General features: G+C 44.7%; 1 protein-coding gene across 1 annotated transcript in view; it reads right to left on the reverse strand.

Moving 5' to 3' along the window:
* Positions 1-341: 341 nt before the first annotated feature.
* Positions 342-15,414, reverse strand: part of WDTC1 (WD and tetratricopeptide repeats 1) — a 32,640-nt gene continuing 17,567 nt past the window's right edge. The window contains exons 9-16 of the mRNA XM_035118104.2: positions 15,021-15,136; positions 14,043-14,118; positions 12,308-12,404; positions 11,598-11,771; positions 10,612-10,847; positions 8,799-8,967; positions 8,413-8,605; positions 342-7,808 (exon numbers count right to left, since the gene is read on the reverse strand). Of these exons, the coding sequence (XP_034973995.1) occupies positions 7,611-7,808; positions 8,413-8,605; positions 8,799-8,967; positions 10,612-10,847; positions 11,598-11,771; positions 12,308-12,404; positions 14,043-14,118; positions 15,021-15,136 (1,259 nt within the window). The 3' untranslated portion in view covers positions 342-7,610. The remainder of the gene's footprint in view (positions 7,809-8,412; positions 8,606-8,798; positions 8,968-10,611; positions 10,848-11,597; positions 11,772-12,307; positions 12,405-14,042; positions 14,119-15,020; positions 15,137-15,414) is intronic.

A 15,414-nucleotide genomic window follows, 5' to 3' on the forward strand; every position in this document is an offset into this window, starting at 1 on the left:
AACCAGAGCAGCACATGGAAACGCCATTTACCTTCCCGCTGTAGCGGTTCCTATTTATCTACTTGCATTTTGACGTGCTTTCGAACTGCTAGGTTGGCAGGAGCTGGGACCAAGCAACGGTAGCTCACCCCGTCACAGGGATTTGAACCGCCGACCTTCTGATCAGCAAGCCCTAGGCTCAGTGGTTTAACCACAGCGCCACCTGGGTCCCACTTCTCCAGTGGAGTGGGTTGCAATTCCCACTTGCTTTCTAGGTAGGGATATTAAAATGAGCTTCTGCTAAAGATCCCTGCCCTCTCCCCGTCCAAAAAAACACCCACACCCAACCCTACAGTTTTCTGGTTTCCATTGAGAAGTTTAAGTCTGTAAGTGATTTCCCTATGCTACGCTATAGGCTATGCTACAGTATAGCTGCATTAAGAAGTAACAAACAGCTCCACCATGAGGTCAGCCAAGGCAAGCACACCCCATTGTGAATTCTGGTACTGTATCATTAAAACTGGCAGGCAGATACTGTAGTTCTGATCCTGTGTAGAGTTCTCTGCTCAAGCCACATTAAAATGCAGCGCCCTTAGCAGGGATGGCCTAAAACATTTTGGTACTTGAGGCAAACCACAAAATGGCACATCCTCCTGCCAAGGAAGAAGGGGTGAATGAAGATCTTCACCAGGAACAAGAGGTCAAAAGACGGATTTGGACAACAGCCTGGATGGGAGCAACATAACAACTTAACAACATGGGAGTTGCTGCGTAAATAGCCTGGATTGGAAGATTGGAATGGAGTCAGGAAAAGCTGCACTGGCAAACAGATAGTTGGAAAAATACATATTTACAAATGGATGGACGTAAGGATATATGACTTTGGACATGACTGAGAATTGCGTAGCCAGGGACGGAGAACTTTGAATGTTAAAATCGGAATGTGGAAAATAGGAGAACAACAAGAAGGGGGCAGGAACGAGATATGGAAGATTCTTCAAGAGGTCCAGACTATGGGAAGCTCGGAAAATAATAATAATTAATAATTGGGATTACAATTTGTTTTTTTGTTTATTTTAGTTTGTTGTTTTTAATTGGATTATGACTATATGTTAATTGGCTGTTTTTATTGGAAAATGAATAAAAATGATTTTAAAAAAAAGAGGTGGGAGGAAAAGAGAAATCAAATCAACCTTACCCAACGGCTGAAGTGGAAATCAAAGATTATTTTTTGGGTGGGGGTGTTCACCAGGTGGGTGCAGAACCTAGGAGACCCCAGAGGACTGCCCCCCACCATTTCCTCTTGGAGAAGCCAGTATAAGTTGCAATTTCAGCTGAATTTGGTGGACCCACTTGAAGCATTCATTGCGTTGAGCTATGTGAATAGCATTGGTTTGACTTGCTCATTGCAAACAGCTGAAAATCTGTAAATTTTGACAATAAACCTAATTTGCAATGGTGGCTGAATAATTTCGATTGCAACTGTAAGCCATCCATGTGTACCTATGGCCATAAAGCCTGGGTAGAATCTGGAGGGAGATGGGTTCATCTCCTATTTCAGCCACAAACATCTCTGTAGGGGTGGCCCAAGCCTGTGGCAGAAAACTCCCAGATGGCAATACATCAAAACTGTGAATTTGCTACCCATAATAGCACCCCAGATATATTCTTAGGGTCATCCCCAACTGTATATGTGAATTTAAAGGTAAAGGAACCCCTGACGATTAGGTCCAGTCGTGGACGACTCTGGAGTTGTGGTGCTCATCTCGCTTTACTGACCGAGGGAGCCGGCATACAGCTTCCCGGTCATGTGGCCAGCATGGCTAAGCCGCTTCTGGCAAACCAGAGTAGTGCACGGAAACCTCACGGGGATTCGAACCGCCAACCTTCCGATCGGCAAGCCCTAGGCTCAGTGGTTTAGACTACAGTGCCACCCGCGTCCCATATGTGAATTTAGGCATGTTCAAATTGAAAGGGCCCCTGTAGCAAGCCAAGACTGTCCCTGCTTTACAGTTAACTGAGACAAGCCCCTACTGAATTGCCATATAAACTTTCAAAGAGGCAAGCTGTACAGGAAGGCATTTAGACATTATGCATTCATGACCATTTCACCAGTTTCACATTTAATAATGAAAACCATGCAATTATGCAGGAGTGAAGACAGATATGTAATGTGATTGCACCGGGCTCCATTCATTTTTACCCCACTGATGTAGCAGAGCTTCAAAAGGTAGCAAATGTTTCATAAATCTTAATAGCTTACTTGTTTTGATTAGTAAGTGCAGCCTCAAGGGAAGGGAGGTCTACAAACCTGTGCGCCAAATAAATAGGATCTTCCCAAAATAAATTGCTCTCTTGAGAACAGTTTGTACCTAGTGAAGCAACCGTTTCAGGATCGGTATGCACGATTTCTTACGGATATCCCTAAGAGAGGGATCTTTCTACTGAAAGCAAGCCAGCATATCAGCCAGCTTTGTCTTCATCCTTGGGTGCACTCGTGTAGCCAACTGGCCTAGGTACAAGTGAAGAAGTGTGCATGCACACAAAAGCTCATACCTATGACAAACTTAGTTGGTCTTTAAGGTGCTACTGGAAGGAATTTTTTAAATTTTGTGTTGACTACGTCAGACCAACACAGCTACCTACCTGTATTTAGGTATAAACTGTCCTCTTAGCAGATGTCTTTATTTTGTAAAGTCTTTGGGCTATTCTGAGCTTTCTCTTTCTACAAGAAAACCAGGAGCACTGCAGGGATACGCTGTCAAACACAGGATGATGCATCATTCCCTGACTGATCATGCCAATACTATTGATTGCCCAGTTACTCACACTATAGAAATGTAATTGTGATGGGCCTAGATAAGGATTTGTAATTTTTCTAGGACAGTGAAAACAGAAGGCATGAGTTTTTCCACTAGGACTGCGACAAACATTCCCTGAGAAAATATCCGTGCATCCATGCGCACACACAGATTTATGGGAATATAGGGTGTGACCTTATACCAGGTCAGATTATTTGTCTGTCTAGTATAGCATTTACTCTAACTGGTAGCAGCACCCCAAGATTTCTGACTGGTGTGCTTTCAATTACCTGGTACCTCTTCCTTTAGGATCAGGGACAGGGCTACATTTCCTTGTGGACAACCTTCCAGAGACTGCATGGGAGAAGTCAGAGGAAAAAGTGGGCAGGGCAGCAGGTAAGACTCTGACTTTTATACTTCTACACCCTTCCCACTCTAGGCAAGTAAGAGGAATGGTCAGAGTTCAAGGGCACATTCCAGCCAGGCAAATGCACCCAAGGAGGGCAGAGAGTAAAGTTAGTTAGGGGCTTTGGCCTCTGGAGAATCTCATAAAGCCCTCATGTGGCCCCCAAACGCCTGAAACTCCCCATCCCTGCTTTAAGTAGATTGGACTCAAGCCCTTGTGCCTGCAAAGAATTTGCTATAGTCTCCCCAAAGTATAGATATGGCAGCTACCACCCCTTTTGACAGGAGGCATAAAGCAGACCACCATGTACCGGGCCAAACATCTACCATTTGAGTTTCTCCTAAACCAGCAATTCCTAAACTTTTCCCTTCATGGACCCACTGGAAAAATGCAGAGATTCTTGGAGGATCGCCTAATCATTTATTTATTTAGGAAGTTGGTAAAGTCTCTCTCCCTGCATAAGAAATGTAGCCAACACTGAATTCTGCATTTTTATGCAAAACTGCTGCTTCACAAGTTATGCAACTGGGGAGCGTAAAAATCTTGCCTCTGAGTGAGGAAGATCAGGTGTTCCTTAGCATACCCACCAACCATGAAACTCTTTGCAAATGCCGCAGCAAACTAGTGGCACACAGTCAGAACTGTCTCAAGAACAGAAGGAGGACACCAAAAGAAAACTAGAACAAAAATGCTTTTAATAGCTTAACCCCTTGTCTTCCAGGGATCAGAGAAACAGAAACACCCCATTACCTCCCCACCTCCCAAAAAGACTAAGGCTGGTGTTCTGCAAGGACATATACTTTGGGGGAAATCTCATTTCAGATTCCTGAAAAGTTATATGGGCAACTGTTTTCTCAGCAGCCAAAATGAAGCTTTTTCTATGCATTCATCATATTTATACACCAGAAGAGATCCCTGTGCTTGATTACAAAAATAGTATTTTTCTGGGCATCTATTAGAAAGAGGAAAAGGAAAGGAAAACAATATGAGTACATCCTCTCCCTGCACACAAACTAAGGCAGGGGGTTAAGATGAATTTAAAAGCACCTCTTCCTCCATCACGGTTTTCTTCTCTCCATCCACACAGATGCCCCTCATTCACAAGTATAGTCTACAAGCCCAGAATAAAATACTCTAGAATATGGGGCAACCATTAGCTCAATATTAACACATGAATTTATTTTAAGTTAAGCAGCAATTAACTAAAAATCTATCCATGGCAGAGGAAAGGGATACTTCAGCTGTCATGCCATGGCAGGAAAGGAAAACACAGTGCTCAGCAGCAAAATAAAATAAAATAAGCTGCCACAGTGGAAGCTCTGCAGAGAGGAATTCCGAACCTATTTCCTGCAGAGTTTCTAATCTCAGCATGGCTTTTTTCTTTGCACAAGTTTTGGATGTGAAGGTTTGAAAAGGAAGTTGAAATAGCATGCCTTTTGACTGTTGCAAGGACGAAGACACTGAACATGAGTGAGAAGTTACAGACTGTATTGGGGTTATTCCACCAAAGGCTTGTGCACCTCTCCCAAGGTTGAGGACCACTGGTCTACAGGATCTGGAGGACAGACACTATGTTGGCTATCCCTAGACTGCAATGTTTTTGAAGCAGTGGTCACCCTGCTCTGTCTCTCTTGTCTGCCTGTCTCTCTCTCTCTATACACATATACATATACATATACATGTATATATGTTCTTCTAGAGCAGAGTGGAGGCAGACCCAAACTTGTACCTTATTTCCTACAGACTGGAAAAAGTGCATTGCCAATGAAATGAAAAAGGCGGCAGGGTGAGCCAGCAAAAACAACTGGGTGGCATAGGAGAAAAAATATGTTCCCTCAGAGACCTAAATACTAGGCAATCAACTCAGGTTTTTGGGGGGGTGGGGTGGGGGTACTTTTAAACAACTGGAACGTTCCCAAAATAAGAAAACGACAAGGGAAAACTCTTGCCTACAACTCAGAGAAGATATTCTGTTTTTAATATCCTTGAAAACACAGCAATGCTCTTGATTTTTAAAGAGAGTGTGGCGTGCAGTGAATATAAAAAAGTGATGGATTGGAAGTGGCTGTCCAACCAAGACAACAGAATACAGTTTGAGTACATGGGGAGGGGAGCAATCTACAGTTGCTGTTGTCTGGCCCAAGTTTCCTAAGAGGTATGTGGACTGCAAGGGTGTACAATAGCCATTTGCTTAGTGGCAAGAAATTATGTGAAACCAAGGACTTTGCTTCTGTATAATACACATACATCTTGTCTTTATCAAGGGTTGAGCCAAAAGACAACAGTTTTTTTCTGGTTCCCATATTGGGGACCATGAAAGGAACAGGATTTCTCAAACCTGGTGCCCCACCAGACGTTGCTGGATTAAAACAACCGCCATTTCTGACCACTGGCCATTCTGGCTGGGGCAGCTATGTATTTGAGTTCAACATCACCTTGAGCAGCTTTTCTCAACCTTGGGTCCCCTGATGTTGTTGGACTACAACTCCCATCATTCCTAGCTAGCATGACCAGTTGTTCGGGGGGGGGGGTTGGGAGCTGTAGTGCTACAACATCTGGTGCCTCAACTGATCTGGAGAGAACCAAGTTGGAGAATGCTGCACTACATGATGCAAGACTACAGTATGTCATTCTACTCAGAAAGACCATGGGATGCTATTGAAGGTCTTATTTCAGGGCACACATTTTCAAGGGGAGGCAGAGCAAAGATGTTTAATGGAGACAGCAATGTTACAGTCATATTTCTCCTCAACACCCACCCACAAATGGCTGCCTGCCTTGCTTCCAATGCCAAGTGTAAACCCCAGAGAAGAGTTACCTGGAAGAGAAGGTCTGAGGTGGTTCAAGACAATGGCACGGTATCAACACCATCACACCTTGAAGTTGTATTGACAGATTTTATGCCATCATTATTTCTGCCACCATTTGCTCCAGAGACGTGACACAAAAGACATAAAGGTGTGTGCCATGTCCAGAGATCGCTTTCCCAAACATGTGATCCTTCACAAAACACAGGAATTCTGTGTTCCTAAAAGCCATCCTTAAAGTAGCATTTGTCCTGGTCATGCATACCTTTCTCTCTCCGCCCTCCATTCTTACCTCAAGGAACAATGCTAGCAATGAAATGAGAGAACAAATGTTAAGTGTATTGCCCAGGGACTCTTGGGCTTATGTCACAATCAATTTTTTTAAAAAAAGCTACGTTACATCAACTGTGTGGTATCCATTTGATGGCTGGAAGCAAACAAACAGGTAAAATGGAGTCATTTAACAAAAAAGAGGAGTCAACATCCTGTGCCACTTTAAAGACTCCTGCCCAAAAGAAACAAGGGTTGAGAAAGGATAGGCAGCTCCACCAAGAAGTTCACAAACCCCATGGAGATTCTTCTATGCATGGCAGAGGTGGGAGGTCACACAAACGTCAAGAAAATGGGGAAGGACAACCTTGTGGAGGGCCAGCGAATCAGTTCACTTTCAGCGTTCAGTCTCAAGCAGTGATGAGGCATGTCCCACATACACCACATGCCTAACCATAGACACACAAGAAAGAAAACATTTTGGGAGAAGTTGCCGGGGGTGGGGGGTGGGGAATCAGGAGTTTCTCAAAGAGCAGCAACATCAGGTCTTTTTACTAGCTCAGGTCACATACCGGGTAAGTCACGGAGCCCCGTGTCAGGGCCTCTCTCTATTACAGCCATTTCTCTCTCTGCACATGGAAGAAATAAAGTATTGAATACCAGGAAGTCAGTTTCTCTGCCTGGTGTCATTTATTTTGCACCTCCAGTCATGTGAATTAAGCTGCCCATGTTCTCTCTAGCCACTTGGTTGCGACCATGGCTTTAGATGCAGAGGCTGGGCAAATGCTCATCAGATATCCTGTGGGCTGAAAGAGACACCAAAGAGGCCACAACTATGGGCCAATAGCTAGCAGCAGAGCAGGCAAGCCAAGCTTCAGAGACACAGATCACCGCATTAAACTTAATTCCATAATCCCTGCCCTAGTTTTACATTTTATTGAGTTTTTAAACATCCTCTCTGTAAAATGCATTCATGTAGGCAATGCCTCCCGCCATCCAGGCCATGCAGGAGCACTGGAGGAAGGAATGGCTACCAGTTTTACACTGCTCACAGACAACGTGGAAAAGGAACCCCTGTACAGACTAGATTCTGCTGGGAGGCAAAACTCAACAAGCTGCGTTACCATGTTCCTCAATAGTGGAACGGGGCAAAAGGGGGGAAGAAATAGTAGCAGCAGTTTAACAAAGCCACTCTTGCCCCTGCTGACGTGTCCTACTCTGTGCATAGTGTGAAACAGTGCAGTCGTTCATCAGAGTTCAAACTGAGCAAACTAGATTTCCCTTCAAACAAACAAAGAAACAAAAACAAAAAACCCCAAAATCATGGGAAGGAGAGGCAGTTCAGCTTTAGCTGGTCCGGCAGTGGACTTGCCCCTCGGAGCTGTCTTCATCATCTGAGCCTCCAGTCCCACCACTAGTCAGTCCTGTGATCCGGTAGCCCATGTTAAACAGCATCACCTCCAATGGGTCAGCGTTCATCCGCCTCTGGTTGGCTTGGGAAGCACCTTCCATGTCTTCCACCACTCGCCCGTTCAGTGCCTCGCTCTGCAAAACAAGAAGAAGGGCAACAGGCAACGTTAGCTGCTCGTGCTGGGCAAACCAAAGTGGGTGGGGGTGCTTTTGGTTTTCCAAGCTTAACCCATGGCAGGCACATTGCTCTGACATAATAAATTATTATTATTATTTTAAAAATATTCTTATTATTTATTACTTATCTGGATCTGGCCGGGTCTCCCCAGCCACCCTGGGCAGCTCCCAACAGATTAAAAACACGATAAAAATCAAACATTAAAAACTTCCCTAAACAGGGCTGCCTTCAGGTGTCTTCTAAAAGTCTAATAGTTGTTTATTTCTTTGACATCTGATGGGAGGGCATTCCACAGGGCAGGTGCCACTACCAAGAAGGCCCTCTGCCTGGTTCCCTGTAACCTCACTTCTCGCAGTGAGGGAACCGCCAGAAGGCCCTCAGCGCTGGATCTCAGTGCCCAGACTGAATGATGGGGGTGGAGATGCTCCTTCAGGTATACTGGAACGAGGCCTTTTAGGGCTTTAAAGGTCAGCACATGCAAGTAGCATTCAGCAACCAGGGCTAGAGGTTGACTGTAGAAGGCAGATCCATGCATTTGTCTAATCCCTTGTCTGATCATACCTCTGGTCTGGGATTCCACAGCCGCACAACTGGATCGATTCCACTGGTGGCCAGGAAGCAGTAACTCGGGTGGGGCTGGAGGCAGTTGACAATGGACTCGTCGCCTTGCAACACCCGCACCAGGTTTGTTGTTTCTTTTTCCCAGATGAAGAAGGAGCCATCGTCTGAGCCACTGACAATGTACTGTGCATTGCTGGAAAGGGGGGGGGGCAGGGAGTATTGGAGAGAGTAAGTAGAAGAATTGAAGCAAGAGTTAGATTTGATCATTGTAAAATGTGGACCAAACAAAATTTTCCTTGATCCCTAATTCAGCAGGCAGTATAGGTGGAAGGGCAACACATAAACCGCAGAAACCCCACTCCTGACCTTGAGAGAGGTTGACATACCTGCCAAAAAAGTTGGCCTCTTTGATGTCTGTGGTGGTGTTGCAGTGGCCGCAGTATCTGAACTTGTAGTCATAGCTGCGCTCCCTCAGCACCATCTCATCATCCGAAATGGAATCTTTTCGGCCCGTTGCTCGTAGCCAGATAGGGCCGCTCCCTTTCTTGTCTTCCGCTAAAGAAAGTCAAACACCGTGCTACTTGTTTCTAGTGCTTGGGAGAGCACAAGAAAGCCTGATTCTCAGTCTACCCTACTTCACAGCGATAAATAACATCCTCTACCTAGGAAGAGTCGGACATGACTAAACAACTAAACAACCTAAGAATTTTAAAGCTGGAAGGGACCTCAGAAATTATTGGATCCTGAGGTGGGGAACCTCAGGCCCAGGGCTGAATGCGGTTCTCCTAGCTTCTCCGTCTGGCCCTCAGGACTCTCCCGGGGCCATACAACCACCACAGAAATGCCCCCTCTCCAGATAACACCAGCCCTACTTCAGACCCTCCTTGAGTGTTTTTGCCTGGCTGAAATGTGTCCTTGAACTCCAATCATGATTTTTGCTTAACTGGGTGCAAGATAGAGAGGTCTGAGAGCATGGACAGAATGTAGCCTACTGTACAAAGGTAAACTATACATTTGTTGCTCCACCCACTTTTGCCTCTGGCCCTGCGCACCACTGGCATGTGGCCCTTGGGAGGCTGCCCATAAGGGAATGCAGCCTCCAGGCTGAAAACTGTTCCCCACCCAATTTAATCCAGCTTCCTGCTCAGTACAGGGATCTTGCAAGTGCCGCATCCCTGGCAGAGCACCATCCAGCTTCTGCTTAAATGCCTCCAGCAATCACCACATCTTGAGACAGTCCATTCCCTATCAAAGTACAGTGGACCCTGGGTTACGTTACCTTCGGGTAATGTAATCTTCAGGTTGCAAACGTGGCAAACCCGGAAGTGGGTTTGCCACTTTGCACATGCGCAGAAGCGCTTTGCAGCACGCGCAGAAGCGGTCCTCCAGTTACGAAACCTTTGGGATACGGCTGGGCCTCCGGAACGGATCCCGTTCATAACCGGAGGTACCACTATCTCCCTTAACCTTAGGAAGTTTATGCTAACGTTGGTTTATTTTAATGTTAGCAATACTTGCTCCCGATTTCTAGTCCTGCCCTCTGCAGCAAGGGAATAAGTCTACTCCATCTTCTGCAGGATAGCTCTCTTCAAATATCAGAAGGAGCACTGTGTCTCCCCTTAATCTAAAATTTACTCAGCTCTTTCAACCATTCCTCATAGAGCTCTGTTTCCAGACTGCTCAGCATCCTGATCGCCCTCCTCTGTAATCACTCTAGTTTGTCAGTGTCCTTATTACACACACACACTTTTCAGATTGGGAACAATGTTGTAATACAGCAGCTTCACCACAGTCATTCACTGGGCTCAAGACTGAACAGAGATTTGAGCCCAGAACTTCCAAATCCAGACCAACCGCATCCTCTAATTAGGGCCAAGCTAGAAGACATGTTGGATATATTTTATTTCTTTTCAAGGGAACCAGAGGGAGCTCAAATTGGAACAGGATCATGGAACTGGATCTAACCACTTCCCTGTATGCTCTTTTCCTCATCTAAATTACACCCACCACCATACAACTGATATCTGCCCTGTTCGGAAAAACGAAGGCATAAAAAGAACAGTGCAGCGCTAATGCAAGTTGCAGCTGAATAGTCTTGAATCATGTACATCTTAGAGGTTTGATAAATTAAGAAAAGGAATCTAAGCCTTCACTAATGCTCAGGGCAGGATGGCAATACGCTGGCACAACGGTTCTCACCATTATCACTTTTTGAGAAAAGGGCTGCATTGATGTCCCGGTCCAGTGCATCACAAGCACTGCTATGTGCTTGCTCAGGGAATTTTCCTTTGAAATCATCAAGACACTCCAGTGCTTCTGCCACATACTTCAGCTCAAAGAGACAGCGAGCCAGGCGGAAGTGAGCCTTCAAGTGGCATGGATTTAGAGAGATGGCCTTTAAGCAGTCTCTCAATGCATCGTAGTGATCCCCATCCCTGTAAAGGTGACAAAAATCCAAATTATTCAGTGGGAAAGTATTTCCCCTCGTGCTTCCAGAACTCATTTACCCCCACCTAGTTCAGTTTTCTCTGAAATGTCTGATAGCGTCTCGTCAGGGTTTCAGACCTGGTCTTTCCTAGTCCTACCTGGAATGCCTGGGATTGGACCTGGAACTTTTTACATCCAAACCATTCACTCTACCATGGAGATATGAATGAGCCCACATTTCCCTCAAAACAGAAGCACCTCTGCTTTCCTTCCACAGTGGCAAAAGCCAGACTATACTTGGTCCTGATATTTGGGCACTATTACTTGCAGAATTTTCCCAGGAGGGAAAGACAAGATAGATTCTTTCTGTTAGGAGAGAAGAAGCAGAGGAAGGCATAAACTATCTGAGAGGGGGCTCATGTGGCTCTTCTGGCGAGAGCATTCTCCCCTCACCTTGTGCCCTCAAAATGATGTTGGACTACAGCTCCCTGGGTCATACTGGCTGGTAACTGAAGGGAGCTTGAGTCCAACAATGTATGGGCATCACCAGGTTGAGGAAGGCTAGCCTAAAAAAAGAGACAGCCCATGAGAGAGTCTGCAGGCCAGTGGTTTTTGCAGTCAGACTGACAGCCGCCTATGGAGGAAGTAATACCCACATACTCTTGAGATCAAGGAAAAGGCAGAGGAACGCCCACAGTGCTATCCTAAGATGGCGAGAGATGCTCAATTTATTAAGGAAAGTGGCCCCATTTGCTTACCACTTGCGCTTCATGTAGGCAGCAGCTCTGTTTCCGTACAGCATGGCATTGCTGGAGGCTTTCTGGACAGCTTTGCTATAAAGCTGGATGGCTTGAGTCCATTGCTGACAAGCAAAAGCCTCGTTGGCTTGCAGCTTGATTTTCTCCAAATAGGGAGGCAGCTCCACCTGTGGACTTCAGAAGGGAGGGGAGGAGAGCAGAGCTGGAATATGTCAAAATAGATCCAGGCCATGGAACCCCTCCTTACCCCCAAACTCCCTTTGATTTATTAAATTAATACTCTGCTTTTATAAAACTAAATACACTTTTATTTCAATCAGTTCTCCCAGCTGGATAAACACGTTTTTGCTACGGGAGTCCATTCTGTATTTATTTATTTATTTATTAAAAATATTCTGTTGTTTCTCGTGTAGTTGTTAAGTGGTTTTTGTTGGTTTTATTATGTACATCACCTTGAGATATATGTGGAAGATAATAGCATTAATGGCAACAACAGCAACAACTCCCAGCAGCCCCAACCAGTACAGCTGTGTTGGATGAGGTTGTAGTCTAAAACATCTGGAGGACACTAGGCTGGTGAAGACTTGGCACAGTTTCCAGTCAAGTTGACTCTCGCTCTCAGTCTCTTCAATTATGTAAATTCCCAGAACTTTTTGGACACGGTTTAGATCAAAAATACAAAACCATTTAAGACAAGCATGTCACCTTACCTTATGTGTGCTCGCCCCTCAGACAGCCTGAAGCCATTGCTGTGGAGATGGATGCCATTTGACACGCCATTGGTTGATGTTTTCCCATTCTGCACCTCTTGAATGTTGGAAAGACAAGCAAGGTGTAAGTTGCAGATAATGTACAGGCATCTTGCACATACTTGGCCATTAAGTTTCATGGACTCATCAATCCTCAAGGAGGCCAAGGGTAAAACAAAGAGCATATGTTGAAACCACACCACCACCTCCTGCATCCCAGAAATAAACTCTCATAACTTGCATAAAACTTGTAGCCATTCATCAAGTTGGTCACAGGAGCAAGATTACTATCTGCTCTTCCCTGGCTCACAGCTCATTGTGTAAGCCCGCCCCCCCCACCTCCAAGGACCGCCCATACCGATTACACAAGGCATGTACCTTGAGTCAAATAAGGCCACAACTTTTATTGACTACATATGAAAGTTTTGGCAAGGCATTGAGAAGCCATTTTGACCTGCTTGCTGAGGTATACCATTTGGGGTCAACTCAAGGCAAAGGGGGCCTAATGACACACATCAAGGAGGCACCCCTTCCCATTGTGGGGTTGCCAACTTGAGAAGTGCTATGGTCCTCGCCCCTGCCTGGACTTCTGGACAGAAGCAGCTCCTCCTGGATCTCTGAAAACTCTTTGTCACTAGCCTGTGCCAGACGTCTCAAAAGTCAACATCAACCAGGAATCCAGATATGGGCAGACAGCTCCCTCCAGAGGCACATTTACTTAAACTTAACAAAAACAAAGCAAAACACTAAATGGCAAACTAGTTTTGTTCATATTTAACTATCATGGCTTTTCCCAAGCAACTCTGGGAATCGAAAATCAGAGAGCGCACCAACAATAGGGATCTACATTCCAAATGGGAGAGACACCCTGAACACACAGAGAACGCACTATGAGTGGTAAGTCAGCAATGTTGCTTCCAATGGGAGAGGTACAGGGAAAGAGGAAGCCTCGTGGTGCTGTTTCATTAGCTTTGTTGACTGTTCAAAGGCACTACGTCCTGCCTCATACACGTCCCTCAGCCCTATTCCCTTTAAGCAAATAAATGTCTATTCATTACAAACACCCAGTTTTATTTCTCTGCAAAGAGGTGCTGCACTGGGGAGTTACAACTTCAATATAAAACGTCCCATTTTCTGCTTTGCAACATGCTCTGACATTCCATTGTGTTTATTTCTTAAACAAAGCCACAGCATGTCATAAGTTACCTACCCTGGCAACTTGTTTGGTAAAGAGCACCATGTCCAATGTGACAGCAATAAAGCCCCAGCAGAGTTTTGCATATTTTACTAGCATGTTATTAGCAAAACCCACATCCCAATGGCATGAATGTGACCAAAGTCAAAATGGGTATCTAATACTTATTCACCAAGAAACAGTTGGGCGGAATAGCAAGGGGAGGAGCACTGCATTATCTATGGGATACCGCAAAGCCCATTAAGTGATTAAAAACTGGAATTGTTCAAAGACACTTAAATTACACTAATTGAGAATAAAAAGCTGTAAAATTTGCTGGAACTGGGTTGCAAGTCCTCCACACAACCACCATTCCAAGGACAACACCAGTTTTGAAATCTATATCAACCTCCAAGAGGGCTAGAAACTGGCGAAAAGCTGGAATGGCCACAAAGAAATGCCTTAGGAGTTGAATACAATGCAGGCCCTTTCTTCAATTCAAGATAAGTGTAGTTCGCTCACCTCCTGAAGAGTGGCATTTCTTTGGCAGGAGAAAAGTGTATGGCCGCTGCTTGTAAGTCAGATCAAATAAGTAAACCTAGAAATCAAGTGGAGGACAGTAAGTTTGCACGCTATACAAGCCAAGTGATGAAGAAGAAATAAAAGTATTTGTTTTTTGCTGATTAACATGAACATGCACATGTCCAGTAGAGAGCAACTATGTCCTCTACTGGGTGATGTAAAGCATGACTTCAGAACCCCAAAGGCCCCTCCCCACCCTCAAAAGATGGTCACTGGGAACTGAATGCCTAATGATGCCTTAAGAAAGAACCATGGATTTCAGAGTTATATACAGAACAGCTTCTTCGTCATAAAACAACAAAACTATTCCAGTTTATGGAAATTTTAAATCAAGCCACCTCTTTGACTTAGGAAACTGATTTGTCAGGTGAGAACAAAAGCAACCACAGAAAAACTTCCTGCATTTGGAAAAGGATTTCTTAATATGTTCCTAGGACTACATGGAGAAGCCTAGGAATGGTCCCAGAATGATCAGAATTACCAAAATGTGTCCCATGCCTTGGGGTGTCCACACACACAGCATGAAGGAGTTTATTAATTTAGAGTAGGGAAGGATATCATGGAGAATTTTATGTTGTTTCATACACAACATCAAAATTCCTATTTTGAAAACCATGAGTATGAATTTTTTCAATATAATAATACACACTGAAAAGCCAGCTTAAGTCTACAGCCTGCAGTGAAACTACCAAAAGGAAGCACCTATGGACAGAGACACTTTCCTAGTACCAAAAAGTGTTCCTTTGCTTCCAAAATCAGATAGTGCTTGCCAGCGTTTCTAGGGCACCTATGATTTTCAGAGACAATTAATTCCAGATTTAATGGTAACAAAATGGTAACAAAAAACCCCCAACAACCCAGTACCAAAACTCCTACCCATCAATTTCTAATGGGTAATTCATCTGTGATCCTTCTTACCTGTTCCCCTCCCATGTTGACCAAGAGTTCTGTACCATCAGGACTGAACGTGACATATGTAGCTACCAAAACTCTCAGCCGGTTATTGTAGTCTGGCAATTTCACTGGAAGATGCCCTGAAGAACGAGAAGAAACTCAAGCATAGCTCACCTCTACAACTTCACAGAATGGAGGTGACCTAAGCCCACTATTACAAACTTTCAAAAGGTTCTTTACAGTAAAAAAAAATCTCATATTTGTGCTGGCCTTTGTAGCACCCGTCAGCTGCGATATGAAGGAGTTCTCAACTCATACTAAGCTATCAACAGTCAAGGAAATCCATGTTGGAGCCACCCACTCCCAGTCCAAGTAACTTAAAAGCACCTGCACCTCCTTAATGAGGCAGCAAAACCAT

Source organism: Zootoca vivipara, chromosome 6, assembly GCF_963506605.1.
Source record: "Zootoca vivipara chromosome 6, rZooViv1.1, whole genome shotgun sequence".
In the NCBI taxonomy this organism is placed as follows: domain Eukaryota; kingdom Metazoa; phylum Chordata; class Lepidosauria; order Squamata; family Lacertidae; genus Zootoca; species Zootoca vivipara.